Source organism: Mycetomoellerius zeteki, unplaced genomic scaffold, assembly GCF_001594055.1.
Source record: "Mycetomoellerius zeteki isolate Tzet28-1 unplaced genomic scaffold, Tzet1.0 scaffold72, whole genome shotgun sequence".
NCBI lineage: Eukaryota > Metazoa > Arthropoda > Insecta > Hymenoptera > Formicidae > Mycetomoellerius > Mycetomoellerius zeteki.
Window position 1 is genome coordinate 1005221 of NW_017257742.1, and position 23586 is coordinate 1028806.

The 23586-nt window shown below is 35.1% G+C and overlaps 1 protein-coding gene across 2 annotated transcripts; it reads right to left on the reverse strand.

Moving 5' to 3' along the window:
- Positions 1–1514: 1514 nt before the first annotated feature.
- On the reverse strand, positions 1515–22007 carry Gyg (glycogenin 1). Of its 2 annotated transcripts, XM_018458338.1 has the most exons (9): positions 21792–22007; positions 11614–11749; positions 10881–11055; positions 10325–10614; positions 10071–10251; positions 7455–8423; positions 6599–6805; positions 6009–6114; positions 1515–4079 (listed from the first exon to the last, which is right to left on the reverse strand). In XM_018458338.1, exons 1-9 carry the CDS (start codon positions 21796–21798, stop codon positions 2236–2238), a joined length of 3915 nt encoding a protein of 1304 aa, XP_018313840.1. In that variant the 5' UTR covers positions 21799–22007; the 3' UTR covers positions 1515–2235. The 2 variants fall into 2 exon arrangements, with proteins under 2 accessions (XP_018313840.1, XP_018313841.1); XM_018458339.1 differs by lacking the exon at positions 7455–8423 and having other exon boundaries at positions 21792–22004.
- Positions 22008–23586: the final 1579 nt, after the last annotated feature.

Consider the following 23586-nt stretch of genomic DNA (forward strand, 5'->3'; position numbering starts at 1 on the left):
AACACAGTGTATGATTTTGTACTTTCTACCTATGGGCGATATTCATAATCGATTCTTATATTCAAGACCATCTTAAGTACAGAACAAAAAAAAATAAAAAATTAAAATAGTTTCTTAAATTAAAATGTACTCCCTATCGTCTGACCGAAATTTTTTCGATTTTTTTTTAAAATTGACAAAAATATAAGTATTTGAATTTTTAATAACTTTTTATGTTATATAAATGTTATTGTATTTTGCAAACTAAAAATGATGTCAAAAAAATCGTCGGTCAGACGATAGGGAGTACATTTTAATTTAAGAAACTATTTTGATTTTTTGTTTCAGGATAACCAAAATGGTGGAATCATGTACACCGTTCACCCCTGTTCGCAAAATCACGTTTCACGCGGATTGTTATTACCCCTCGCCAGATCAATATTTTTTGATGAAATTTATCACACAATAAGTTTAATATATGTAGTAATAAAGTGTCAAATTTTTTTTGAAGTGGATCGCATTTATACTTTTACCGCAATCCAAGTTCAAAAACCCGTTACTTTTCAGGCCGCTCAGGGTATCCTACCTCCTTAAAACATTACTTAAGACGATTTTGAAATAAGAACGGACTATGAATACCGACCTATGACACAAGTCGACACAATCGCACACAGCTAAAATGCTAACTCTGGCGGTGAAATAAAAAAGCAACGTTTCAGATACAAATCGATGCACTTCATTTTATCATTCACGAATAATTAAAACAGAACATTTGTGCCATTAAATAAAAAGCACTCAGTGTAATATGGTGAACCATTTAATCTTTGTTTAATATCTGCAGGAAACAGCAAGGATGTAATGATTTACTATATTACATTGTATCATCCGTGTTCCTTGCTGGACAGTAGCCAAAGTGTCGACCGACAATTATTGTGTCGTTTATAAAAAGTCCTTGACAATGTATGTATACTGCGCACATAACACAATTGTAATTATTTTCCATTAACATTACAACAGTTGGCTGATGCTATCTCTATTATATGCTCTTGCCCTAAATCTGGAAAAACGTCCAGGGAAAAAATGTTATATATTATAATATATGTTATATGTGATATATGGACATATTTTATATATAATTATATATAATATATAAAACGTTTTTTCCCGAGGTAGCTTTACAACAGAATCAATCGCAGTTAGCGATTCCCATCTTCTTTTTTGTGGCATGCTCTAACAAACTCTCGTTGAAGCGGATAAACAAATATAAAATGATCGCTCGCAATAAGACACTCGAGCTCACGTTGCTCGGATGAAACACGGGTTTATCATCATTTCAGGATGTGCGATTATTGAGCAACGTTGACTCGAGGAAACGGTAATTACACGAGTAAAGAATCTAACAAGATAAATAGGAACAAACCTTAGGGGAGAAGCGAGTATATCGTTAATTAAAAAATAAGAGAGAAAAAAGAAACAAAAAAGACAAGTAAAGTAACGCGGCTCGTATAAATATGAATCATTTGTAGCGTCGTCGATTAAACTCTTAGTATCGCTCGATACCTCCGCGGCGAATATGGTATCGAAGCTCAACGATATAGAAACTCTCGCGAGATATATATATTAAAAGTATAAAAAAAAGAAAAACCGTAACAGACTAGCGAGTGTGATCTTCTAACACGTTCTTTAATCCTTTCGAGACAGTGTTCAAACTATGTCGCGACAATCTTCGCGTCCACTACTTTGCGGCTAGCAGAGATCGCTAATCACACTTTACAGGGAATCTTTTAAGAAAACCGTAAAAAAGGAATATATGCGCAAAAATACTAATCTTCTAAGAACTCGAGGTCTCGAAAGGATTGAAATTCTCTTATTCAGAGACCTCAATATATATTCTTGATATTCAACGCGAATATTTGGAGGACCTTCGCCTCTCAATCGATCTCTCCATGGAAAGATTGATTTTGCTGAAGTATCTAAAAGTTTAGCTACATACAGATCTAAAAATAATTTTGTTGGACCGTCAAATAATTATGTAGGAGCGAGTATGACGTTCAAGCATAATAAGCAAATAGTTTTAAGTTAACATTCAAGCAATACCAGCTTGGACGTTCTATATAATTATTTTGATAGTCCAACAAATTATTTTCAGATCTCTGTATCTAACTAAATTTTTACTTTATACTTTACCAAAACCGTTTTTTCCATGTCGGACTCCTGAACTGTTTGAGACCGTTATTGTCGACTTGGACTGACCGGTTACTCTTCCGTCTCAGGCTTTTTACCGGTTCCCTTTGCGTTCGTGCTCTTCGTCTTCCGCTTGGGCGGAACTGGCGCGTCGACGCCGACGGCGCCGGTTGGCGTTGGTGGTGGCGGGGTCTCCGGTATGCTCGTGTCAGTCTCCAGGGTCTTTGCGCCGATTTTCTTCGTTGTCTTCACGGTCTTCTTCGTCTTGCTCTGCGAGCCGTCCGCGGCGGCGCCCTCCGTCGCGGTTGAGGGTGCCGCCTCCTCGGGCTTTGCCTTCGGTTTCTTCGTCACCTTCTTCACCGTCCTCTTCGCCGCCTTCTTGTCCGCGCCCTCTCCGTCGGTGCCGTCCGCTGAGTCGGACTTCTTCAGGCTCTTCTTCGCGGCGTCTTCCATCTCCTGCGCGCTCTCCACGGACGGACTGATCGGCGGTGAGGCCTCAGTCACCGTCGGTGTCGATGGAACATTTGGTGGTTTCGCTTCAATGGGTTCTTCTGCCGGTGGACTTTGCTCAGCGATTGGCGATGCCAAAACTTTCGGTAATTTCGCTGTTGCTGCTTCCGTTGCTTCTGTTTGTTCAATAGACGGTACTTTTGTTATTTCAGCTTGTGCGACTGTTTCCGCTTGTTTCACGATCGCTTCCGTTGTTTCAGCTTTCGCAGCTTGCTCCGCAGACTTCTCTTCCACAGCTTCCGTCTTGGTAATCAGTTCCGGAGGTTTTATTTCTTCCGTTTTCGGCTTCTGTTCTGGAGGTTTCACTTCTGCCAGTTTTATTTTTGCAACCTGTTCCATTAATTCTTCCACAGATGATTTTTCTAAAGGCCCCACACTGCTACTGGTTAATATCTTTTCTTCAGTAGCAGGTGCTGCCTCTGCTGGTAGATCTTTAGTCGCAACCAAATCGCTCGCGAATTCCTTGATCGCCTCAGAAGGAGCATCAGTCTTTTCTGGTAGACCGGAAATGTCGCGTCTCTCAATTTCACAAGCTGATCCGTTCAACTGAACAGGCTCCGTCGGGGTCGGTGCAGAAGCGATATCCTTGGACTTGTGCATAGCCGTGACCATCGAGGCAATCGCTTGATCGCTCACGGTTACAGCTGCGCCCAACACGGATTCCTTAGGTTCAGCCTGAAGAACCGATTCTGCCACCTGAATAGGCACAGGACTCACAGTGGAGATCTCAGAAGCAGCCAACAGCATCTCCGCGTGCAGCTCGCCCGGATCTATCGTGAGAGGCTGTGTTACGTCAGGCGCAGATTCGATTACGCACTTCACGGTGTCTTCTACTGGCGCTTGGCTCGCTACAGGAGAAGTTGCAGCAATCTGCGGACTGCCTACGCCAGTCAGAGCTATAGGCTGCGTTGCGTCTTGAGCAATGAAAGCTGGAGTTTTTGGTTTGGCTTCAGTAAGCGCTGACTCGGCACCAATTTGCGTAACCGGCGCAGTTGTTTCTTGCACAGGCATTTTGCAGACCAAGGGGGATGTTTGCGAATCAGTTTGTTGCTTCGGTTCTTTTGTTTCGAGGAGAAGGATTGCGCTTCGAAGAGCCGCTTCTTGCGGCGTTTGCAGGCTTGGGAGCTCACACGGTTCCGCAGTTGTTCTTGCGAGCAACGGTTCTGCCGGTGGCTGCGGTAAAGGCACTTCAGTACGGATTTCGCACGATTTTACATCCTTTAATTCAGTTGTCGGTTTCGCACAAACGTCTTCGAATTGTACCGGCTCGGATATTTTTGCAGTAGCTTCTGCCGATTTGTCGGAAGATAACGCGGGAGCTTTCTGCTCGGGGATTGCTGCCGAAAATTTCTCTTCTTTGGGAACTTCGCATATTAGAGATTGCGTTGGATCCTTGTCGACTTCAACTGGACGAAGAAAGAATGAAAGTGACAGATATAATGTAAATACGATCAAACAGAAAGAACTATTCTAACAAAAAATTAAGAGAAGAAATCGTGCAAAATTCTATACGGTGAATAGAAACCGTTTTTTTTTCTATTAATTTAAATAGAAGTAAAATCATTGATTAATATTGAAAAGATCACGTATTAAAGTTATATTTCATGAATTTTAGGCAAAATAGGCGATGATTGATGACAGTGAGAAAATCCGATTCCGTTTCAACATAGCGAAATATGCCACGAGTATGAACAAGTAAACCATGAATAAACAGTCAATAATAATAACATAAAACGTTTGCTAAGCATTTTAGCAGATCAAATGTATCCATGGCAATTATAAATAATGCTCATGTGCTCGTTTTGTTAACATAAAGCATATAAAGCGTAATGGATATAGCTTAATGCGAAAATATAATGCATGACAACTTGTTTGGAAAATGAATGAAAGCCAATTATATAGTAGCGGATTAAAGAAGCAATATTCCGCAAAATGTTTAATTAGTAAAGAATTACGTTTCATAAAAGTGTTATATATAAAAGCAAAGTAATAATTTTCAAAGTATTCGAATTAAATTGTACCTCACACATTTTGTTCATATTATACATTTTATTGTATATGAAAGATATATATATATATATATATATACATCGATTATACAGGATGTCTCGAAATTCGCGAATCAAAATACCACAGCAGGAAGTGCTTGAAAAAAAGAGTTATAAAAATATTGCCATTATAAAGTAAGCTATAAAAATTATTTGCCATTTGTCGTTCTGAGTAGTTTTTAAGACATAAAAATTAAAAACTGGACAATTATAGATTATATTTGAATAGTCATGAGTCGTGCGTTGATAGTGTTATCGACGTCAACGTGTAACTGACAACTGTTTAATTTCAACCTTTATATCTTAAAAATTGTTCTAAACGACAAAGCACAAATATTTTTATAATTTATTTTTCGAGAACTTTCTTGCTGTGGTTCCCGAATTTTGAGACACCTAGTATACATATAATAACTTTAAAAGGATGTTGAAGATGTATAAAATTCATTGATTTAAAGCAATATTTTTCAAGAATCCTTTTTAAACAAGCTAGAAAAATTTTCAATATGTAAAATAAAAAAATAATGTTACTTTTTCGTTTATGTATTTAGTAAATAGTAACAAAAAATCTAATTAAAAATTTTTTAAAGTATCTAATCTAATAATAACAATTCAATAATTATTTTAGACTATATCATTTTACATAATTCAGTCATCTGAAGTATAGAATAAAAAAGTAAGTGATAATGTCAATGTTTTGTGTGTGAGTACATAAAATATTTACCCCATTAAAGCAAAACGACAATACAAGACGCAGCAATGCTATGGTGCCAGGGTCTGTTAGTTGCTGTCCTCTGTTCCTGTTTCACAAACACTCAAACTAGATAAATTGCATTAACAAGAGTATATCGTTTCGTACTTCTCGTTTGAAATATCGTAATAAATTCGCGTTTAATATATAAGCATATTGATTTTTAATCATTTCCTCGCTCAACATTTTCAATTTTAAATTATGAAATTGATTATCGCATGCTGTATTAAATGGAACAAAAAACAAACAAAAACGCAAAGCATATATTCGAGGAAAACAGTTAATGGCTTTGCATCGTGAGCACATTAAATTATTTTAAAAATATATCTCGCATTTTTTCTTTTATTATTTTTACGATTGGCATACAGTGCTCGTTGACAAATATTATGTCGTGATCTCAGTTTGTGCGTGCATGAAATATTGTAATTTATGATATATGGTTACCTTCTACTTTGGATATGTTTCGAATATTTATGAGTTCTTATTACGAATTCATTTACATATAATAACGCGATTTCATTTGTAATTGCGAGACATACCAGCTGGTTTATCCACTTTGACATCTATAGGTGTATCAGCAGTCTCTTTTGTAGCAGTCTCTTTTGCAGCAGTCTCTTGTACAGCAGTCTCCAAAGTAGCGGTATCCTGCATTTATATTTATCATAATATGAATTATTCATCATCAAGATAGTATTCATCGTTGCTTATTCAACTTTTTTTAGATCTAACTATTTAGGCTTAGTTTCACAACTCATGATTAACGCTTAACCGAGGTTCAACTTATTTCTCATCTCTTTTCAATTCTAGCATCAGAAAGAGATGAAAAATAAGTTAAACCTCAGTTAACCATGAGTTGTGAAACTGGGCTTTATGCCCGTTTCTACCAATGCAGTTTAACTTTAATCTCGGTTCAACTAACTCTTCATCTTTTTCTAGTTTTAAAAATAAGAAAAAGATGAAGAGTAAGTTGAACCGAGATTAAAGTTAATCTACGTTGATAGAAACAGGCATTAGTGAATCAAAGTAATTGTGTCTCTGTCGATGTTTTAATTATTACAATTCTAGCATAAGCTACGGTAATTTCTAAACATGCTCATCAAGATAAATATATTATTTGACATTAAATTACCTCTGTAGGTGGAGTTGGCTCTCGTTGCGGCGCGAGAGAGAGCGTTTCGCAGATCTTCTTCCATATGTTATCAAAACTATCGCGACCCATGTAGTCGATCTGTCCTTGTTCCCAGCTTTGCTTCCTCATGTGCTCTTCAAAGGCTACTTGCTCGGCGCTTCTCGCTTCGCCCAATGTCAGCTGAGCCAGGGCACCGGCGATACCAGCCTGTGCAATTAATAAGAATATTCTTTCATTCCAAACCGTTTTCAATATCAAAGAAACGATTAATGTAAAATGACAACATGAGTTACGATAAACACACGAGCGTTTCAAACAATTTTATCTCTGCATTCCTTAAGACAAGTCACGTAAATGTACAGTACAAAGCTGGTGCTACTTACCAGCTTTGAGGAGAACACAGAAAGGAGAACACTTTCAAATAGGATGTACGTGTCAAATATAATAAAAGTAATATGGGTTAGTACACATAAAGGTAAATTGACAACTGTTACGTTTTCCAGAAAATAAAGGAAATTATACATATATATTCACAATCGGCTATGAAATGAAAATTTGTATATAAGAAATGAGTGACAAACAAAATGATTTTAAATGATATATGAATATTCCCAATAAAAGTGCAAGTAATGTCCCAAGCATTGTTAAAATAAATGAAAACACGGATGACACAATGCGCCATGTAATCGTAAAAAAATTGATTTTATAGAAGTATAATTATAATTATTATAATGCATTCATGATTCTTTAGCAAAATGAAGCAGATATATTCTCAGAAATATGTACGGAAGCGTACAGTGATAAATATAATCGACTCGAATTTAGAAAAAAAAAGGATATGGGAACAATTACTTACATTTGCATTGTCTAGATGTTCCGTTACATTCGGGTCAGATCGCGTGGCTACATTGTGGAGATCTGTACAAGGTTCAGGAGAGGGAGGAAGGAAATCGATTCTCCGTGTGTCTGTTTGCTTATTCACAGCTTCCGACGACTGCTCGCTATTCTTTTCAATGCATCGATAACAATGAGATGCAAAGTTATCCCGAGCATCTTGATTACTAGTATACTGCTCATTATGAGAAGCAGTATGACTCAGATGGTCCGCGTTTTGATGACTATTATCACTAGAGTAGTGTTGCGCGTGATTCTCGTGCCCCGCTTCGGTAGATTGATTCTGATGATGATCATCCGCTTTGTTTCTGTGATAATCATGTTGATGAAACTGTTGATGGAACTGTTGGTGATGCTCGCTATGTTGTTTCTGTTCGTTATAATGCTGCTGCTCATTATGCCTATGCTCGTGATGCTGATGTTGCACATGATGATGTCTCTGTTCAGTCCACTGTTCATGTTGATGCTGTTCATCGTGACGTTTATGTTCACTGTGTTGTTGCCAGTGTTGATGATGTTCAGTGTGTTGTACAGAATGCTCTTGATTACGAGTTTCTTCAAAATGAGAAGTTGCATGTTCTTGACGTTGATCATACGTTTGAATAGGCGTGTAAGATGAATGCTGTTGCTCGTAATGAAATTGCTGATTGTGTGCGAGTTGGGATGCACTATGGTCACTTTGACGAACAGCATCCGCCTCTTTAACTCCGCAGTAACAATTGTCGCTCTTATCATTCAGTGCGCTATTATCAGTCGGAAACGGATCGTTCCGCGGAGAGTACTCTTCCCAGGGATCTTTAAATTCCGAAAAATCCGGCACTCGAGAACTGTTGCTATTTGTTGCGTCGGAGTAATCGGAGATCTCAGGGAAAGGGGGTACATAGGACGGGGGAGCAAATGCGTGCCAAATTGGAGCCAATGTGCTGGTGGCCTATGCAAGCATCATGCCAAAACAGAAAAATGCACACTCGATCGGTTAGTACTGAACTAAGTGTTTGGCAGTGTCCATTTTTCTTACAGCGTTATGTCTTCCATTATAAATTGACATTTACACGATAGCAATAATGTAAAATGTTATTTCACCGTAAATAAAATAAAGTTTGTGGTATATCGATACCCAAGCAGACAATTTATGTTTAAAAAAAGTTTAGCCGAAACGTTTTTTATGTTGTATAAAAATGTTAAATAGATGTTATTAAATATTCGTTTATTAAACGGTATTTTAAATGAGTAAAACACGTTTAACAGACGTTACAAATATTTTTATGTTTATTAAATATAGTTGTTAAAACGTATCAAATTTTAAGCGTTTATTTTTCAGTTTATTCGTTCATTAGACGATTCATAACGTTTATTAAACGTATTTTAAATATAACCGTATTGCTTGGGTAGTTTCAAAATGCCACACGAATAACATTCATGCTCGACCCATTCATTACAGATATTACGAATAATGCAATTAAACGCTATTATATATATATATATATATATATATATAGCGACCGAATTAAATTTTTACATGAATTATAAGTATATGAGTTAAGAGAGAACAGAGATCAAAGAAAAAAAATAGACACTGGTTTAATACTAGAAAAATTCATCATATTAATAGCCACATTATTCGTTTGATAAATTTTTATAGGATGAAAAGTGCATATATAATTTTTCAATATTGCGCGTATTAAAATTATATTTAAAAAATTATATTACGAATATATCATAAAAGTATCTAAAATTATATTGAAATGCAGCTATTAATATGCACTACACAAAATATACAAAGAAAAAACAAATAAAAATATACCTTGAACCCTATAATGTAAAATTAAAATATACAATATTAAAGAATTTTTTCTAGAGACTTTCGGGTTCAAAATATATTTAAAATGCCAAGAAATTTACACACTTTATATCATATAAAGATATAATAAAAAACGCTATATGATTATATTCTCAAATACTACTTTTTTGCAAGCTTTCATACAGCATTAAAAAAATATCATTAAAAAAGCAATGTGAAAAATTTCAGATTTATATAGCTGCATTTACAAAAAGACTGTGAATGCAACTCGATGCAACTCTAATATTCATTAATAAGAATTCTAAAAAAATTTGTGATGAAAATTCTCCCAAAATTGCATCATAATTTTTATCAAATGTATGACATGATAAATCCTACTTATTTGAAATAATAATATTAATATACACAATAATCTAGAAAAACTACAAACAGATGCTTATGTAAGAATATCTTACCCTTGTATTATTTATAATTGCATATAATTGTTCACTGCTTTGCTTGTAAAACAAATGCATCAATATAAGAAAAAAAACTATGGCAATATTAATTTTTTGCAGCCAAATGTATAAAATGCATAAAATGCATAAAATGCGTAAAATGATTAAAATTGTTATTCACATATCATTAACATGGACAAGAAAGATCTTTCTTTATTAGAAATATAAAATTTAGTAGAAAAATAGCTATGCGCTTCAGTTTAGAACTATCATTCGTTTAGCACATTATTTTAGCACATTAAATGCATACTGCACTAAAACAGATTATAATTAAACTTACCATGGAGGATGACAGTTGGGGATGCACTCGCTCGCAGAATATATTCCACCATAGTTGCAACAGCGGTTGCAAATGTGTTGATCCCGGTGGTGGTTGGACGGTGCCGGTCAGGGTATCGAAATACTGTAACCACGGTTTCGTTATGCCGATAAAGTGTATTATTCTCACGTCGTCGCCAAATCTAGGATGTAAATGAGAATTAGAAAACGGAGGATTTTTAATTGTAGCTGAGCTGAAAGAGCGTAAGCGCTTACTGTTTAAATGCGGGGAGATAGGAGTACGTCGCGGTAGAACACATGTTGTAGATGAACGGTAGATGCTTGGAGATATCCTTGCTAGCCCAGTCGCTAAAGTACATATTCAATAAGCCTTGATCACCGCCATCAAACGAGCCCTTAGCAGCGGCGAATGCGGTGATTGATGCGAACGTTTGTTGAGACGGTCTGAATACAAATACTCCGGAATTAAAGCAGTCAGGCCAGCCGACATCGGGCGCGGCCGATAGTTCTTCTCGCTCGAATAACTCATCGCAGTTTCGTACGACCTAAAAAAATTAAATAGACCTACGGTAATGTGATAGTTTCTCTTCTAACAGATTTAATTCTAACTTGTTTTTTATACTGTATTTTATTTTTTTATTATTAGATAATATATAACTCACTGTTTAAACATATCATAATAAAGAATAAAATAGTGGAATTAAAATTTTTTAATCCAATTCCTATAGCTTTAGTTTAGATGTAAAAATATTATGAAATAAAAAAAAATATCAAGTATTTTATAGATTGAACAAAATTTCGCATTACTCACAAGAGTGTCCGCATCAACGAATACACACTTCTCGTACTGAGTTAGCCTCCAACAGTGTAATTTGGTAAAAGTAATGCCTAATTCTGGTCGAGCCAGTAAGGCCAGGTTCGCCTCGTCCTTCGAATCGAGAACATTGACTTCTTGCACCAAGGAGAATACTGCCGCCAATTTTTCCCTAACGCAAACAAGACGCTAATTACACGTTGCAATTAGAATCTGGTTAATGTTATTATATAGTTAAAATATTTTATAAGTCGCAGAATTGATTGCTGCTAATACCTTAAGCTATAACAAAATATTAACAAACTCTTTAATTAAGAGATTAATCAAAACCTTAATGAGACATGTCTTAAAATTGAAAAGCTTGGAGGAACAACGTTATTGTTCATTTACCATAATACACGCGATTCTGATCTCATGACACTAATATACATATATTTTATGAATATTATTAAATAAATCATTAAATTAATAAACATTTATTACAATAAAATTAAATAAATAGCTAAAAAAAAAGCTAATTTCTCTCACTAAACTTAAATAATTCTTATAAAATCGACTTAAATAATTTTTATAAAAAATTAATTTTTTATTATAATAACAATCGAATGTCGAAAAAATATAAATGTTACAAATATGAGAAGTTTGTTTCAATTTCCACGACACGACTTGGCAGCTAATCAGCGTGTTGCCATCTGGTAATTGCCGTATTGAACTTGGAGAACGACGATACCTCATGGTCGCCGTAACTCCAGGAGTGACAAGACAGGCCAATTCGTGCTTAGTGCCGACCCGGCGTAAGGAATGCGCCAGAACCAGGGCTCCCAGAGAATAGGCATCGTTCGTAGCCAGTGTAACCCACGCATATCCTGAAAGATGAAGAAAGACACGATAAAACGCTTGATGGGGCATTCGCTTCTATTAGATGCACCCGGGCCAAATCTATTTTAGACTCGGTGACTACGGCGAAGCTGACGTTTAAATCTACATCGCTACATCCAGTGAATGTGTCCAGAACATGCGCGCACGGTAGGATATGGGATACTGTCATTCAAGGCCATCTCGAGAAAACTTTATTTAAGTATCTCAGTAAAATGATTCTTTCCGTGTCAATACAAATATTTTTTTGCAAATTGTTTTTGTATATTAATTTCTTACAAACTTATGGCTTACTACATAATATTATTCCTATTGTAGGCCATAAGAGTCTCGAGATACTATACTTAAAACATTTGCAAAATAAATGGCATGGATTTTGTATGTAAATATGTTGTTTTTATAGTGTCCTTCAATTCAATTCCAGACAACACGAGGAAAACTAATTGTGATTTCGCGCATCGATAAGCGATGTGGCAAGATAATTTCACGATTAACATTGATTTCCAAATTAATCTACGATCTTACGTAAGCGCAATTAAAGATAGGCGGTAAAATTATGCCAACGAACTCAGCTAAGTTCAAATGTTATCGTACAATGCGGTACGCATTTTACAGACGTGCACTTCTACAGTCATCGATACCTCAAATTCATGAAAAAAAAACTACATACATTATACTGCTATGTACAAAAAAGTTGTAAGGTGATTTGAGGAATGTCTATTATTTTCATAACAATAATAAGGATTCCTTATAATATAAATAGCAAAATAGAAAAGGGGCCATATAAGGCAACAATAAAAAATGCGAATATTTAGTCTAGTCTTGGTCTAATTTATGAAAACTTCTCACAAAATAATCCTCCATTTTTGTTTGTTACAAGAATAGCAAAATAGAAAAAAGCGTAGGAAATTATAGGCACAGAAATTATAGTGCGTATGTTAATAAATTAATGAAAATGAAAAATTACATATTTCGACTAAATTTTGAGCCATCTTCAGATCGTAAGATAACTGTAATTATATCTTATGCTCTAAAGATGGCTAAAAATTGAGCCGAAATAATTAATTTTTCATTTTCATCAACTCTTACTATTTTTTATTTATTAATATGCGCATTAATTTCTACTGATTTCGATGTGTCCTTTCTAGTTTGCTATTTTTATAACAAAAAAAAAATGGACTGTGTTTTGCGAATTTTTATGAGATCAAAGGCTAAACATTCATATTTTTTTATAGAGTTTTTTTGTAAATGCAATTCTTGAAAAACTGCATCGGTATTGGTGTCTAGAATAATATCAGTCTGCTCTTCGCGACACAAAAATCCATCCCCGATGCATTCTACCGCGAGAACGCAGAAGAATGCAAACTAGTCGAAAGGAAAAGCCGAAAACGAAGGTGACGTTGGCAGTCTTCCAACTCCGGATATATAATTAGAGCTCTCTCGTATTGGTCTCACTTCCTCCTGACTCGACACAAGAAACTTTATAATTGTAATTATTTATATTCATGATTGCGTTCTACAGAATAGACACGTCGCATGTCCTGAGAAGAAAACTTTCAATAATGGATAGCAAATTATATTTCCAATAGATAAATTGTATAAAATAAGAAGATCCCCATATAATTTCAAAATAAATCCTTACACTGGAAGGGAGGAGGCTAAAAGAGACTGTTGAACTTTTAATACAAAACTTGTTGCTGTAATAGAATTGTCCATAATTAAAAAGTAAATTTGCATATTTATTTCTATGAATATTTCATTAAAAAGTTAAATAAATTGTTACAAATGTGTGTGATTTTACGTGACAATGAGACTAAATGATGTCCATTTAAACAAAGGAAAATGCATGGTTTTCATGCATTATGCAAATCGTCATTAAATGCACGATAACGAAAGTGACATTTAAGTCGCAAAATGCAGTCGGACACGTGCAAAAATTTTTACCTACGCAGTGAAAATTTGGCAGAACGAAGGAGCCGCAATCGCAGAGGCGTACCTCTTGTTTTTCGGAGGCGCAAAATTCATCGCGTATTTATTTATAACGTATCCTATTTCTATTTTGCGTGATATCGTACTATCCTCCGTGCGTAAGCAGACCAGCGAGTTTTAGCCGTGTTCTATTTCCCCCCTGGATAAAACACGTCACCTATTCTTAGGTGAATTTACGACGAAACTCCGGTCCCCGGAATCGTCTTTTGCAAAACTGCGAAACACTTGCAGCTGGTTTTTAGAACTTTGCGCCATGATCCTTCAAAGTGTCGCATATCGTATTTAAATCGAATGGGGTAAAAGGAAAAATGGTCGCGTTAGAACATTCCGCTTCGAAATCGTACATAGTAATTGTATGCATAATTATGCTCTTCAAATGTGCTAAATTTAACGCAGTTGACTTTCTTACGCACCGATAAAAACAATAATAAACAAAACGAAAAAATGGCGCAAGCTATGCAATAACGACATGTTATCGGTTCAAGGTTCATTTATCGGAAAAAGATCGCTAGAAATGTGGACAATATTTGCTATTTAAGATATCGAGGAAACTGATAATTAGATACTTATGACGTAAAATGAAGTATTAAAAGACGTAATACATAAAAGTGTCCCGGATAAAGAAAATATTTTGAAAGGAACTTCTATGACATGAATATGAGATTCATTTTATCTTAATGAAAATATCAAACAGCACGGGAAGTGCTGCTTGATAATTTGTTGAAGTTATTATTATTATTGGTAAATCTAAGAAATTTAAAAATTTATATAGCTATATAGAGATCTGAAAATAATTTTGTTAAATTATTAAAATAATTATGTAGGATTCAAAGCTGGTTATTAGAATGTTTTGCATTGCAAAGAATTGGAAAGAATGATTTTACTGAAGTATTTAAAAATTCAGTTAGATATATATATACAAATCTGAGAACAATTTTGTTGGACCGCCAAAATAATCACGTAGGAATCTCAAGCATGACAAGCAATGGTGTAAAAAATTTTAACATTCTAACAATTTGAATATCTTATAATTATTTTGATAGTCCAACAAAATTATTTTTAGATCTGTATTCAGCTAAATTTGTAGACATTTCAGCAAATCCGTCTTTTTCGTGTGCTCGTTATGTTTGAACATCCTACGTAATTATTTTGAAGATTCAATAAATTATCAAATCTAATTAAATTTTTAAGTATTTCAACATAATCGTTTTTTTTTGTGTGAACAAAGTTCCACATTTTCAATCGCGTTCCGTCCACGATAATTTCTCAAAATTTACTTGGTGCTGTTAACACTGGCGCGGAATTAGGGACTTACCAAATACGTCCCGAGACACACGATAACCTCGTGAACGAGGAAGAATGTCATCATATGTACACGTGATTGAAGACATCGATCACACCATTGATTCAATGATCAAAACTACGCGATTCAGAAAAATTTCTTTTATGTGAATAATAAAGGAAAAGTTATTGACGACCAGCAAGCAACATTCTTCAATATGTTCCTAGTATATATTATGAAACTATTTTGAATGGATTCTGATCAAAATGATTAATCCTTAGATATCTATTATATTTTTCAGAAACAGAATAATTCCGATCGGAATTCGTTCCGAATAGTTCCATAATATGGTCCCTGGTTTGAAATTCGCAATAAGATTGCACGTGTGTTATAATGTCATTCTAATGTCGTTACGGACGCAAAATACGCGTAGGCGAACGCGTTAGAATCCAGATAAACGTCGGTGACGGACAATGCGTGGAAGGAGGTGATAGAAGTGGAGAAAGGAGAGGGCCAGGACTCGAGGAGGATCGGATTTCTGGCTACCGGTGTTCTCAAGATCGAGCATTCGGAGTCACGTCAAAAAGCGACGTGTGTTCTCCCTCTCATTACTCGCTCTTCTGTTCTCAATATGTTTTCATTTCCGTCACGCCTAATTTGATTGATCGCGCGAGGGAGATGTTTCCTCCGCCTACTCGTCTCCCATCTGATAAAAATTAACTTTCGCCTTTGGACGAAGCAACGTAGAATGCGACATGTAACGCAGAAACAACTGTATAATATAAAAGATCTGAGAAGAGAAGAATTTTTTTAACGAAAGTATACACATGGAGAGAATTTTCTTTTAAAATTTACCCTAAAAATATGGTAGTTGTGGTACAATACAATATTTGAAAGATTTTTACTGCACTTTAGTAAAGTTAATCAAACTTATTTTATACTTTATTGTAGTTTTATTAATAAATGAGAGAGGTTTACATTAAAATTCTTCGAAATATAATGTTGTCCCGCGACTATCACATTTTCAAAGTAAACTCTAAGAAAAAATTCTCTCCTTGCAGAAAGAATAATTTTACTTGAAATAAAAATTTAGCTAAATCTGAAAATAATTCTTTTGAGCCATTATAAATTAATTACGTAAGAAACCCAAGCATAATGAGTAACGCTGCAAAAAATTTTGATCCAGCAACCAACTTAGGTATTCTATATAATTATTTTCAGTTTAATAATATTATTTTCAGAGCTATATGTAGCTAAATTTTTAGATACTTCAGCAAAACCGTTCTTCCCGTGTACTATTTATAAAAATATTCGAGATTAAAATAAAGAAATATAGAACTCGCGATCGATAGAAAATTAGGTAAAATCGAGATGGAAAGAAATGAGAAACTCTGCACTAGAATTCTTCTGTCTAATTTTAAAGTGAAAGAATTAATCTTCCAACGACCGATGTTGAAGTAGGATAATTAATCTTCGGTCTCGGACACGAGGTTGTTTTTCGCGTATAAATTATAAGAGAGATGCGAGACGAAAAAAATATTTTAGTGCACCCGCTATATTTACTGTCGCGAGGGTTGATCTTCCCTTTGAGAGACGCGGAGGTGAGGTCTTCCACGTATAACATTATGGTGCGAGAATACCCGAAACCCGAGAGGAGGCAGACTGCCGGCATAGGTTTATATTTATACAAGCCGCTCTTAAAAAAAAGCGAGCCGGTCTCGCATTCGTGGCGAAATGCATTCATACGTCTTGCGTTAGGTCAAGCACTTGAGCGTCGAAACCTGGCTACTTCCTTATAAGATTCGCGACCGCAAGTCACAGCAACATGGATAATGTGGATATCCTCGAACTACTTTCTGCAACACACGTGCTAGCAAAACCGGTCATCGATAATCAATACGTCGTCGATACAATCTTAGAATCTGCAAATTTTAATCATAATTTTTAAGTTGATAATCTTAAATTAAATATTTTTAATTTTTTTTTTCCAGCATTCCTGCAGAAATTAAAATCTTCACGTTTGAGAAACAAAAGAAGCAAATCCAAAATTATCCACGTATTTATATTCTATAAGGAAGAAATTAGCCATAATTTATAATAAAACCAATAACTGAAATAACATTTTTACATGGTAAATTAAAAGCCTGGTTGATCTGGATTCTCCCTCTTTCTTTTTGAATGCTAATCATACACTGAAAAAAAAGATTGGCTGCTGCAGCAAATTAGATGTTAAAATATGGCATAACATTTTTAATTGGTTGCAGCGGTCAATTTTTGATTGTGTTAGCCTATCGAAATCCTATATTGACATTGCAGATAGGTTAACGCAACCAATAATTAGCTACTGCAGCCAATTAAAAATGCTATGCCATATTTTAACATCTAATTTGCTGTAGCAGCCAATCTTTTTTTCAGTGTACGTTTTCTTTTTCTTTTAATTTAGATGCTAATCGCTACTTTCTTGCGCACATTGTCTATTTTTGCGACGAGAGCATTACGAAGAACACACGTGCCCCAAACTCTTACTGCTGAGAGCTCGAATCCAAAGCAGACGAGGTCAAGATTGAGATCACATAAAAATAGTATCGTCAGTTGTCGATAAAGGTGCAATGAACTTGACAATTAGTTGACTTGCACAAAACATCTCGCATGTCAATTTTTTCTTAAATATACTATTTATTTGCAGCGTATACGATTATCTAAAGATAATTATTTGCACTTTCTTGCTTGTCAAGTGTTAAGTCCTCCTCTTGGCTTGTAATGCTGAAGGTAATAAAATTTCTTTTTTTCATTTGCATTTTTCAAAGGACGATTTATAAATATTAAGAAATGGAAATAAAGAAATGAAACTCGATCGATGATAAATTAGGTAAATTTAAAATAGAAAGAAATCATATGGCGAAACGAAAACCTTGCGCTAGAATAAAATTCTTCTGTCTAATTTTAAAGTAGGAAAAATTATCATCTAAATCGATATCTAGTTTATTTAAAATAACTTTTCAATCAATAAGTCAAATTCTTTTTAGACAACGCATGATTTTAAGTAGATCTCTATGATTATATTCCGGATAAAATTAATAATTTTGAAAACATCAAAATAAGTGAGGAAAATAAATATTGGACTACTTTGTTTCGAATTATTTCTTGCATTGGATATTATTCTGCAAATATTATTCTGTTTTAATCATATTCGGTATTACGATAATGGTTTGATGATTCATCATAAATAATATTCCTAGATGTTAATAATCTTTTATATGGAAAATAAATATTTATCAAGGTATAGCCGGTGGCGATATATAAGCGTCATTCTTTTATCGCATAACTCTCAATTACATGTGCCGTAATTGATACGCCATCGCGAGTCACTCGAAACCGATGCGACGTGCTCATTAGTCTCGTAGTGAGAACAATCGAGGCTCGTATCTTCTATGAGATAAAATCGAAAAGTTTTGATACGAGATTATTCGAACGATCGGTCATTAAGTCCGTACTACATTACGGCCCGGTTCCACCAATAGTGAGAGTAACTTTAATCTCGGTAATTCTTAGAATTAGAAATTTACTCTTTATCTTATGATTTAATATAAAGATAAAATATAAAGATAAATTAAAGATTTAATATAAAGAGTAAATTGAATCGAGATTAAAGTTAATGCAGTTACATTGGTAGAACCAGGCCTATGTATTGAAAATCAAGGATTGGAGATTAGAATTTAACTGATCAGCAATAAGAAACATATCACGATTAAAAATGAACAAACTAGGAAATTTTGATCACATCGATCAGAATTCTAGTTATCTGAAACAATAGAATTGTAAGAATTCTATTTGAGGTAACTACATATAATAGATTCAAACAAAAAATTTTGATTTGTCCATTTAATTTACAATGTAAAAATATTACTTTACTCATACAGATTTAATTGACTAATTTCCCTTTTTGCAGAATATAAATACATCGATAATTTTTTTTATTTCCTAAAATATGAAGATTTTCTTCCGCAAATAATGCCGGAAAAAACTAAGGTAATTCACAGGAGTCAGTTAATTTTTAATTAAGTTGTAGATTTCTCAAGTCGGCCATCGACGACTGGTTTTTGGTAGCACGTGTTTGCGTCGCAAAAAGTCATTCCACGATACCCGCGTTGTTAAAATTTCCAGTGCGTAGTGTGATACAGTTTTTATGCGACAGAATCTCATGTTCCGTACGTGCTACAGATTTTTCTATCCACGTGGGACGCGCGAGGACGGAATCCGACACGAAAAGAACGATTTTGTTGAAATATCTAAAATTTAGCTACATAAATATGTATGAAAATAATTTTGTTAGATCATTAAAGTAATTGTAATATGTATATCTATAGAAATCTCAAGTATGATGAGCAATGCTGCAAAAAATTTTGACATTCTAACAACCAATTTGAGCATTTTACATAATTATTTTAATAGTCTAATAATTATACAATAATCTAACAACAATAGTCTAATTATTTTAATAGTCTATTATTTTCAGATCTGTATCTAGTTGAATTTTTAGATATTTTAGCAAAACCGTCCTTTCCGTGGAAGTGAAATACTGAAGAAACTGCGTCAGAAAAAAATACGCGGCGCATCCTAAATATACATGTCGACGATGTCACGAGTATCCGCTTCGATTCTTTCTGGCGCGCATCCGGACACACCTGCGCGAACAATCGAGCGAGTGAGGACGGCGCGGAGCGGCAAAAATCTCGCCGAAAGTACGCGGGCGATTCCGCGGAAGAATAAAAATAAGGGAGAGCAAGGCGCGCTTGGCAAGGCGCCGCCGAGTTCCTCTCCCTCTTGGAGGGTCGGCCAGGAATAAACGTCAGACTTCAGAGATACACCGACGGCGACGCTGACTTATTTTGTTTCTCGTGTGCGCGAGGAATGCAGCGTCCAGAGAAAGCGAAAAAAAGAGAAAGAAAGAGAGAGAGAGAGAGAAAGAGAGGAAAAAAGAGAGAGAAAAATGTGGAACACATAGTTAGAGCTTCTTCGCGAGCCTCGCCTTTTTACTCGCCAATTATGCGACCAATTAGCGTGATAGCCTGTGTGAAGGTGTTGATGATCTCTTAGGAGGATTGGGAGGGATTGGTCTCTTTAGATCAGATGATGATTACTCATGTTATTTGCAGACGTTACTTCAAAGACTTTGTACGAAGAGCACGAGAAATTTATATGTGAGACTTATATTTGAAATTTATACATGTATATATATGAAATACTTATATGTACTTATATCTAATAATTTATCTGATTTAATATAATATGTTACACTCTAAGGAATTCCGTCTCCGTTTCTTTCTAGACTTATTGTTAGTGCTGATTTCTATAGTTTAGTAAACACTTTCTTTCTTCTTCCTTTCTGGAGTATAACGTTCTCATTCTAAATTTAAAGATAAGTATTTAGAATTTTCGCCTCAGAATAGCGATCAATTTTTATTTTATATTGCATATCGATAAAGTCGTTATCATCATCATCATCATATAACCTTATTATTATATTATTTTTATTTTTATAATAATCATCATCATATAACATTATGATTATTATTATTATTGTCATATAACTTTTCCTTAAGGAGGTTCTCCAGTCATAAAATACATATATTAATATTTACGCTTTAAACAAACTACATACATGTGAAAGTTGTGTTCATTCTGTTTTGATTGAGCAACACATTTTTATAGATTATTTATTTTATTTGTTATTAGTTTTATTGTTATAAACAAAAATTTTTTAAATAATAAAAATCTAAATTTTTTTATATAAATATATTAAATACTAAAAACATGACTTATGCAAAGTTTCATTGAGATTCACCAATTAGTTTATAACAAATAAATATCTTGTTTATTTACTGAACAATTAATGTCTGCATCTCAATGTAACTTTACATAAATATTTTTTAATTCATATAGTAAAAAAAAAGGAATGCCTCTATTTTTACAACAAATTTATTCTCAAAATTTGATCAAGTCCTATATTATGTCAAATGACTGGAGAACCTCTTTAAGAAACCGTGAAAAGTAACAATCATTGAAGGCAATGGTAAAAATTTTCACCTTCTACATTTTTCCTAATTTCCTAATTTTCTAATTTCCAAAAGTTACACGATTGCTTTCCTCTACAGCGATCGTGAAATTCTTCCCTAAGAAACGTGAAAGATTTTAAATTTAAACTCGACGCTCCGCGCGATTATTCCTCAATCGATCACGTAGTCGATTCGTGAGAAAGTTCATGCTTGCGATTAGTGAAGAAGTTCACGCTTGCGATTAGTGAAGAAGTTCACGGCGGAATCGGGGCAAAGCGGGAAATGAAAAGTGAACAGCTCCGACGTTCAAAGTTACATGAATCGATCGCCCTGGGCTCGAAAAACTCATTAATTTTCTTAACTCTCGAATTGTCGCCGCGGATTCGACTTTCTGGCGCGATCGTTTCCGGAGCCGATCTTCTCGATCTCGTTCGGACGAAAAAAAACGAAAACAATCGCACCGGCTACCTCGTTATATCTCTCCGATACACGTCTGGGTCGCACGTATATTGAACGGTTCCGAGTTCCGATCGCGATGGATTCGTTTCGCGGATCCGGTCGCGTCACGAGAAGAGAGAGATTGAGACGCTCGTGAAACGGCGAAGGTCATCGGGTCAAGATCGGCGAGCGACGTTATCGGCCGGCGAGCCCAAATCGAGCCGCGTGGCGATCGTTCAGGACCCGGCAAACTTGTCTTGGACTTACCGCCCATGACTGGTGCTCGCGGCAGTGAGAGAACTCGAGAGTTTATTCTTCTTCTTCTTCCTTCGCGCCTGGACCGGGAGACCGAAACGTTCCGTACACACCCACCACCTGCCGGCACTCACCGATGGAACAGGAACAGTCCGCGTGCACCTCGTCGGCGCCACGACACGAGTGAAGAGCAGAGCAGTGAAGAGAAGCGGCAAGTCGTACTTCGTAGCGAATCAGCCACTCCACGAGATACTGCGATCCCCCACTCCGCGCGCCGCCCTTCGACTCCCCCTCCCCCATCCCCATCCCCATCCCCATCCCGCGTTACCCTCCAGTCAGCTGCGGAAAGTGCTCCACTTTACCGACTACGGGATTGCAGCTGTTCGGAGAGCATTATCTGGAGCATCCGCCCGCGGAGTTGATTTAAATGCCGACCGTGCGTCCAGTAAAGCCCGTATCAGGGTATCGATCATGTAACCTTTTTTCTAGCACGAAAACGTGTAAAGTGAATTTTTTAATAATGACTACGTTTACACGGATTAATTTACGCCGAAGGTATAACATCGATGTTAGGAAACTGGTCTATCACAGTCATTCCATTCTTCAGAGGAACAGCTATGATTGGCCAGTTTCATAACATCGCATCGATGTTATAACTTCGCCGTAAATCGAGCCGTGTAAACGTAATCAATGTATGCATTGTACAGATATTTTTACTTTTCACCTTAGGGAAAAAATTATGTGAAGTCTGTTTTTATTCCTGCATTAAGAGGATGCTGGAGTGACCAAATTATCACATCACAGTCGTATAAAAATCTTCGAATTGACTGAACGGAATAAAAAATCCTTTTATAGGATTAAAGTAGACCTTGTACTAAAATCGAAAAAAAGTTAGAAATGTTTTAACATTCTTTCGATTGTAGTATAAAATCCACTGCACCACCTCCTAATTCTACGTCTACTTTAATCCTGTAAAAGGATTTTTTATTCCGTTCAGTCAATTCGAAGATTTTTATACGACTGTAATGTGATAATTTGGTCGCTCCAACATCCCCTTAAATTACATTACTCTCTTTCTCGCTTTCACCAAATTTCAAACATATATCTATTTTTAAGTTCCAAAAGCGTATACTAGTTCAGTTATAGAAAACAAATGATGATCGATTGACCCTCAGAGATTGAAATTGAAATTAGATTGACTCAAAATAAAGTTCACTAAACTTGATATCGGTTATCTTTCTTTTGATTGGTTATAATTCCAATCCAATTTCAATCTCAATCTATAATCTGATGGAGTCTTTACGATATTATGCTCGTTTTAGAGAAATTGAGATTGAATTTGACTAATCAAAGTAAAGTTTGAATATGCTTTGAATTTATTTAAATTTTCATCAAACTTAATATTGGTTTTCTTTCTTCTAATGGATTAATTTCAATCTCAATCTCAATCTTAACTTCAATTTGATACAGGCTTTACGTTTCAATTCTTTCCAGCTAAACTTTTCGTGCTTTATGTTTCCATTCTTCTTCCCTTCAACGTTCAGAATCGTTCAATTATATTTTATTTTAAGAATCTAGTTCAATTTTATTTTAAGAAAGTATAACGTAGAGAGTGCAGCTGTGACGAACGGAGTTATTATCCAGTTACCGCGACTTTTGAAGGCTTTTACAGACTTTTACCAAAAGAATTGAATTAAAAAACTAGAATAAAGGAGGATAAAAATAATTAATAAGTTATAATAATAATAAGTTCACAGTATAATAATAAGTGTTTTAAAATAAAAGTTTTATAGTAAAAAATAAATTA

Excerpts from the sequence above, each read along its gene's own strand:
- Gyg (XM_018458338.1), bottom strand. Across the intron at positions 11,056-11,613 it reads GGAGTTACGGCGACCATGAG|GGAAAAATTGGCGGCAGTAT; the intron begins GTATCGTCGTTC and ends TGTTTGCGTTAG. Across the intron at positions 10,252-10,324 it reads TATCTCCCCGCATTTAAACA|ATTTGGCGACGACGTGAGAA; the intron begins GTAAGCGCTTAC and ends TTTACATCCTAG.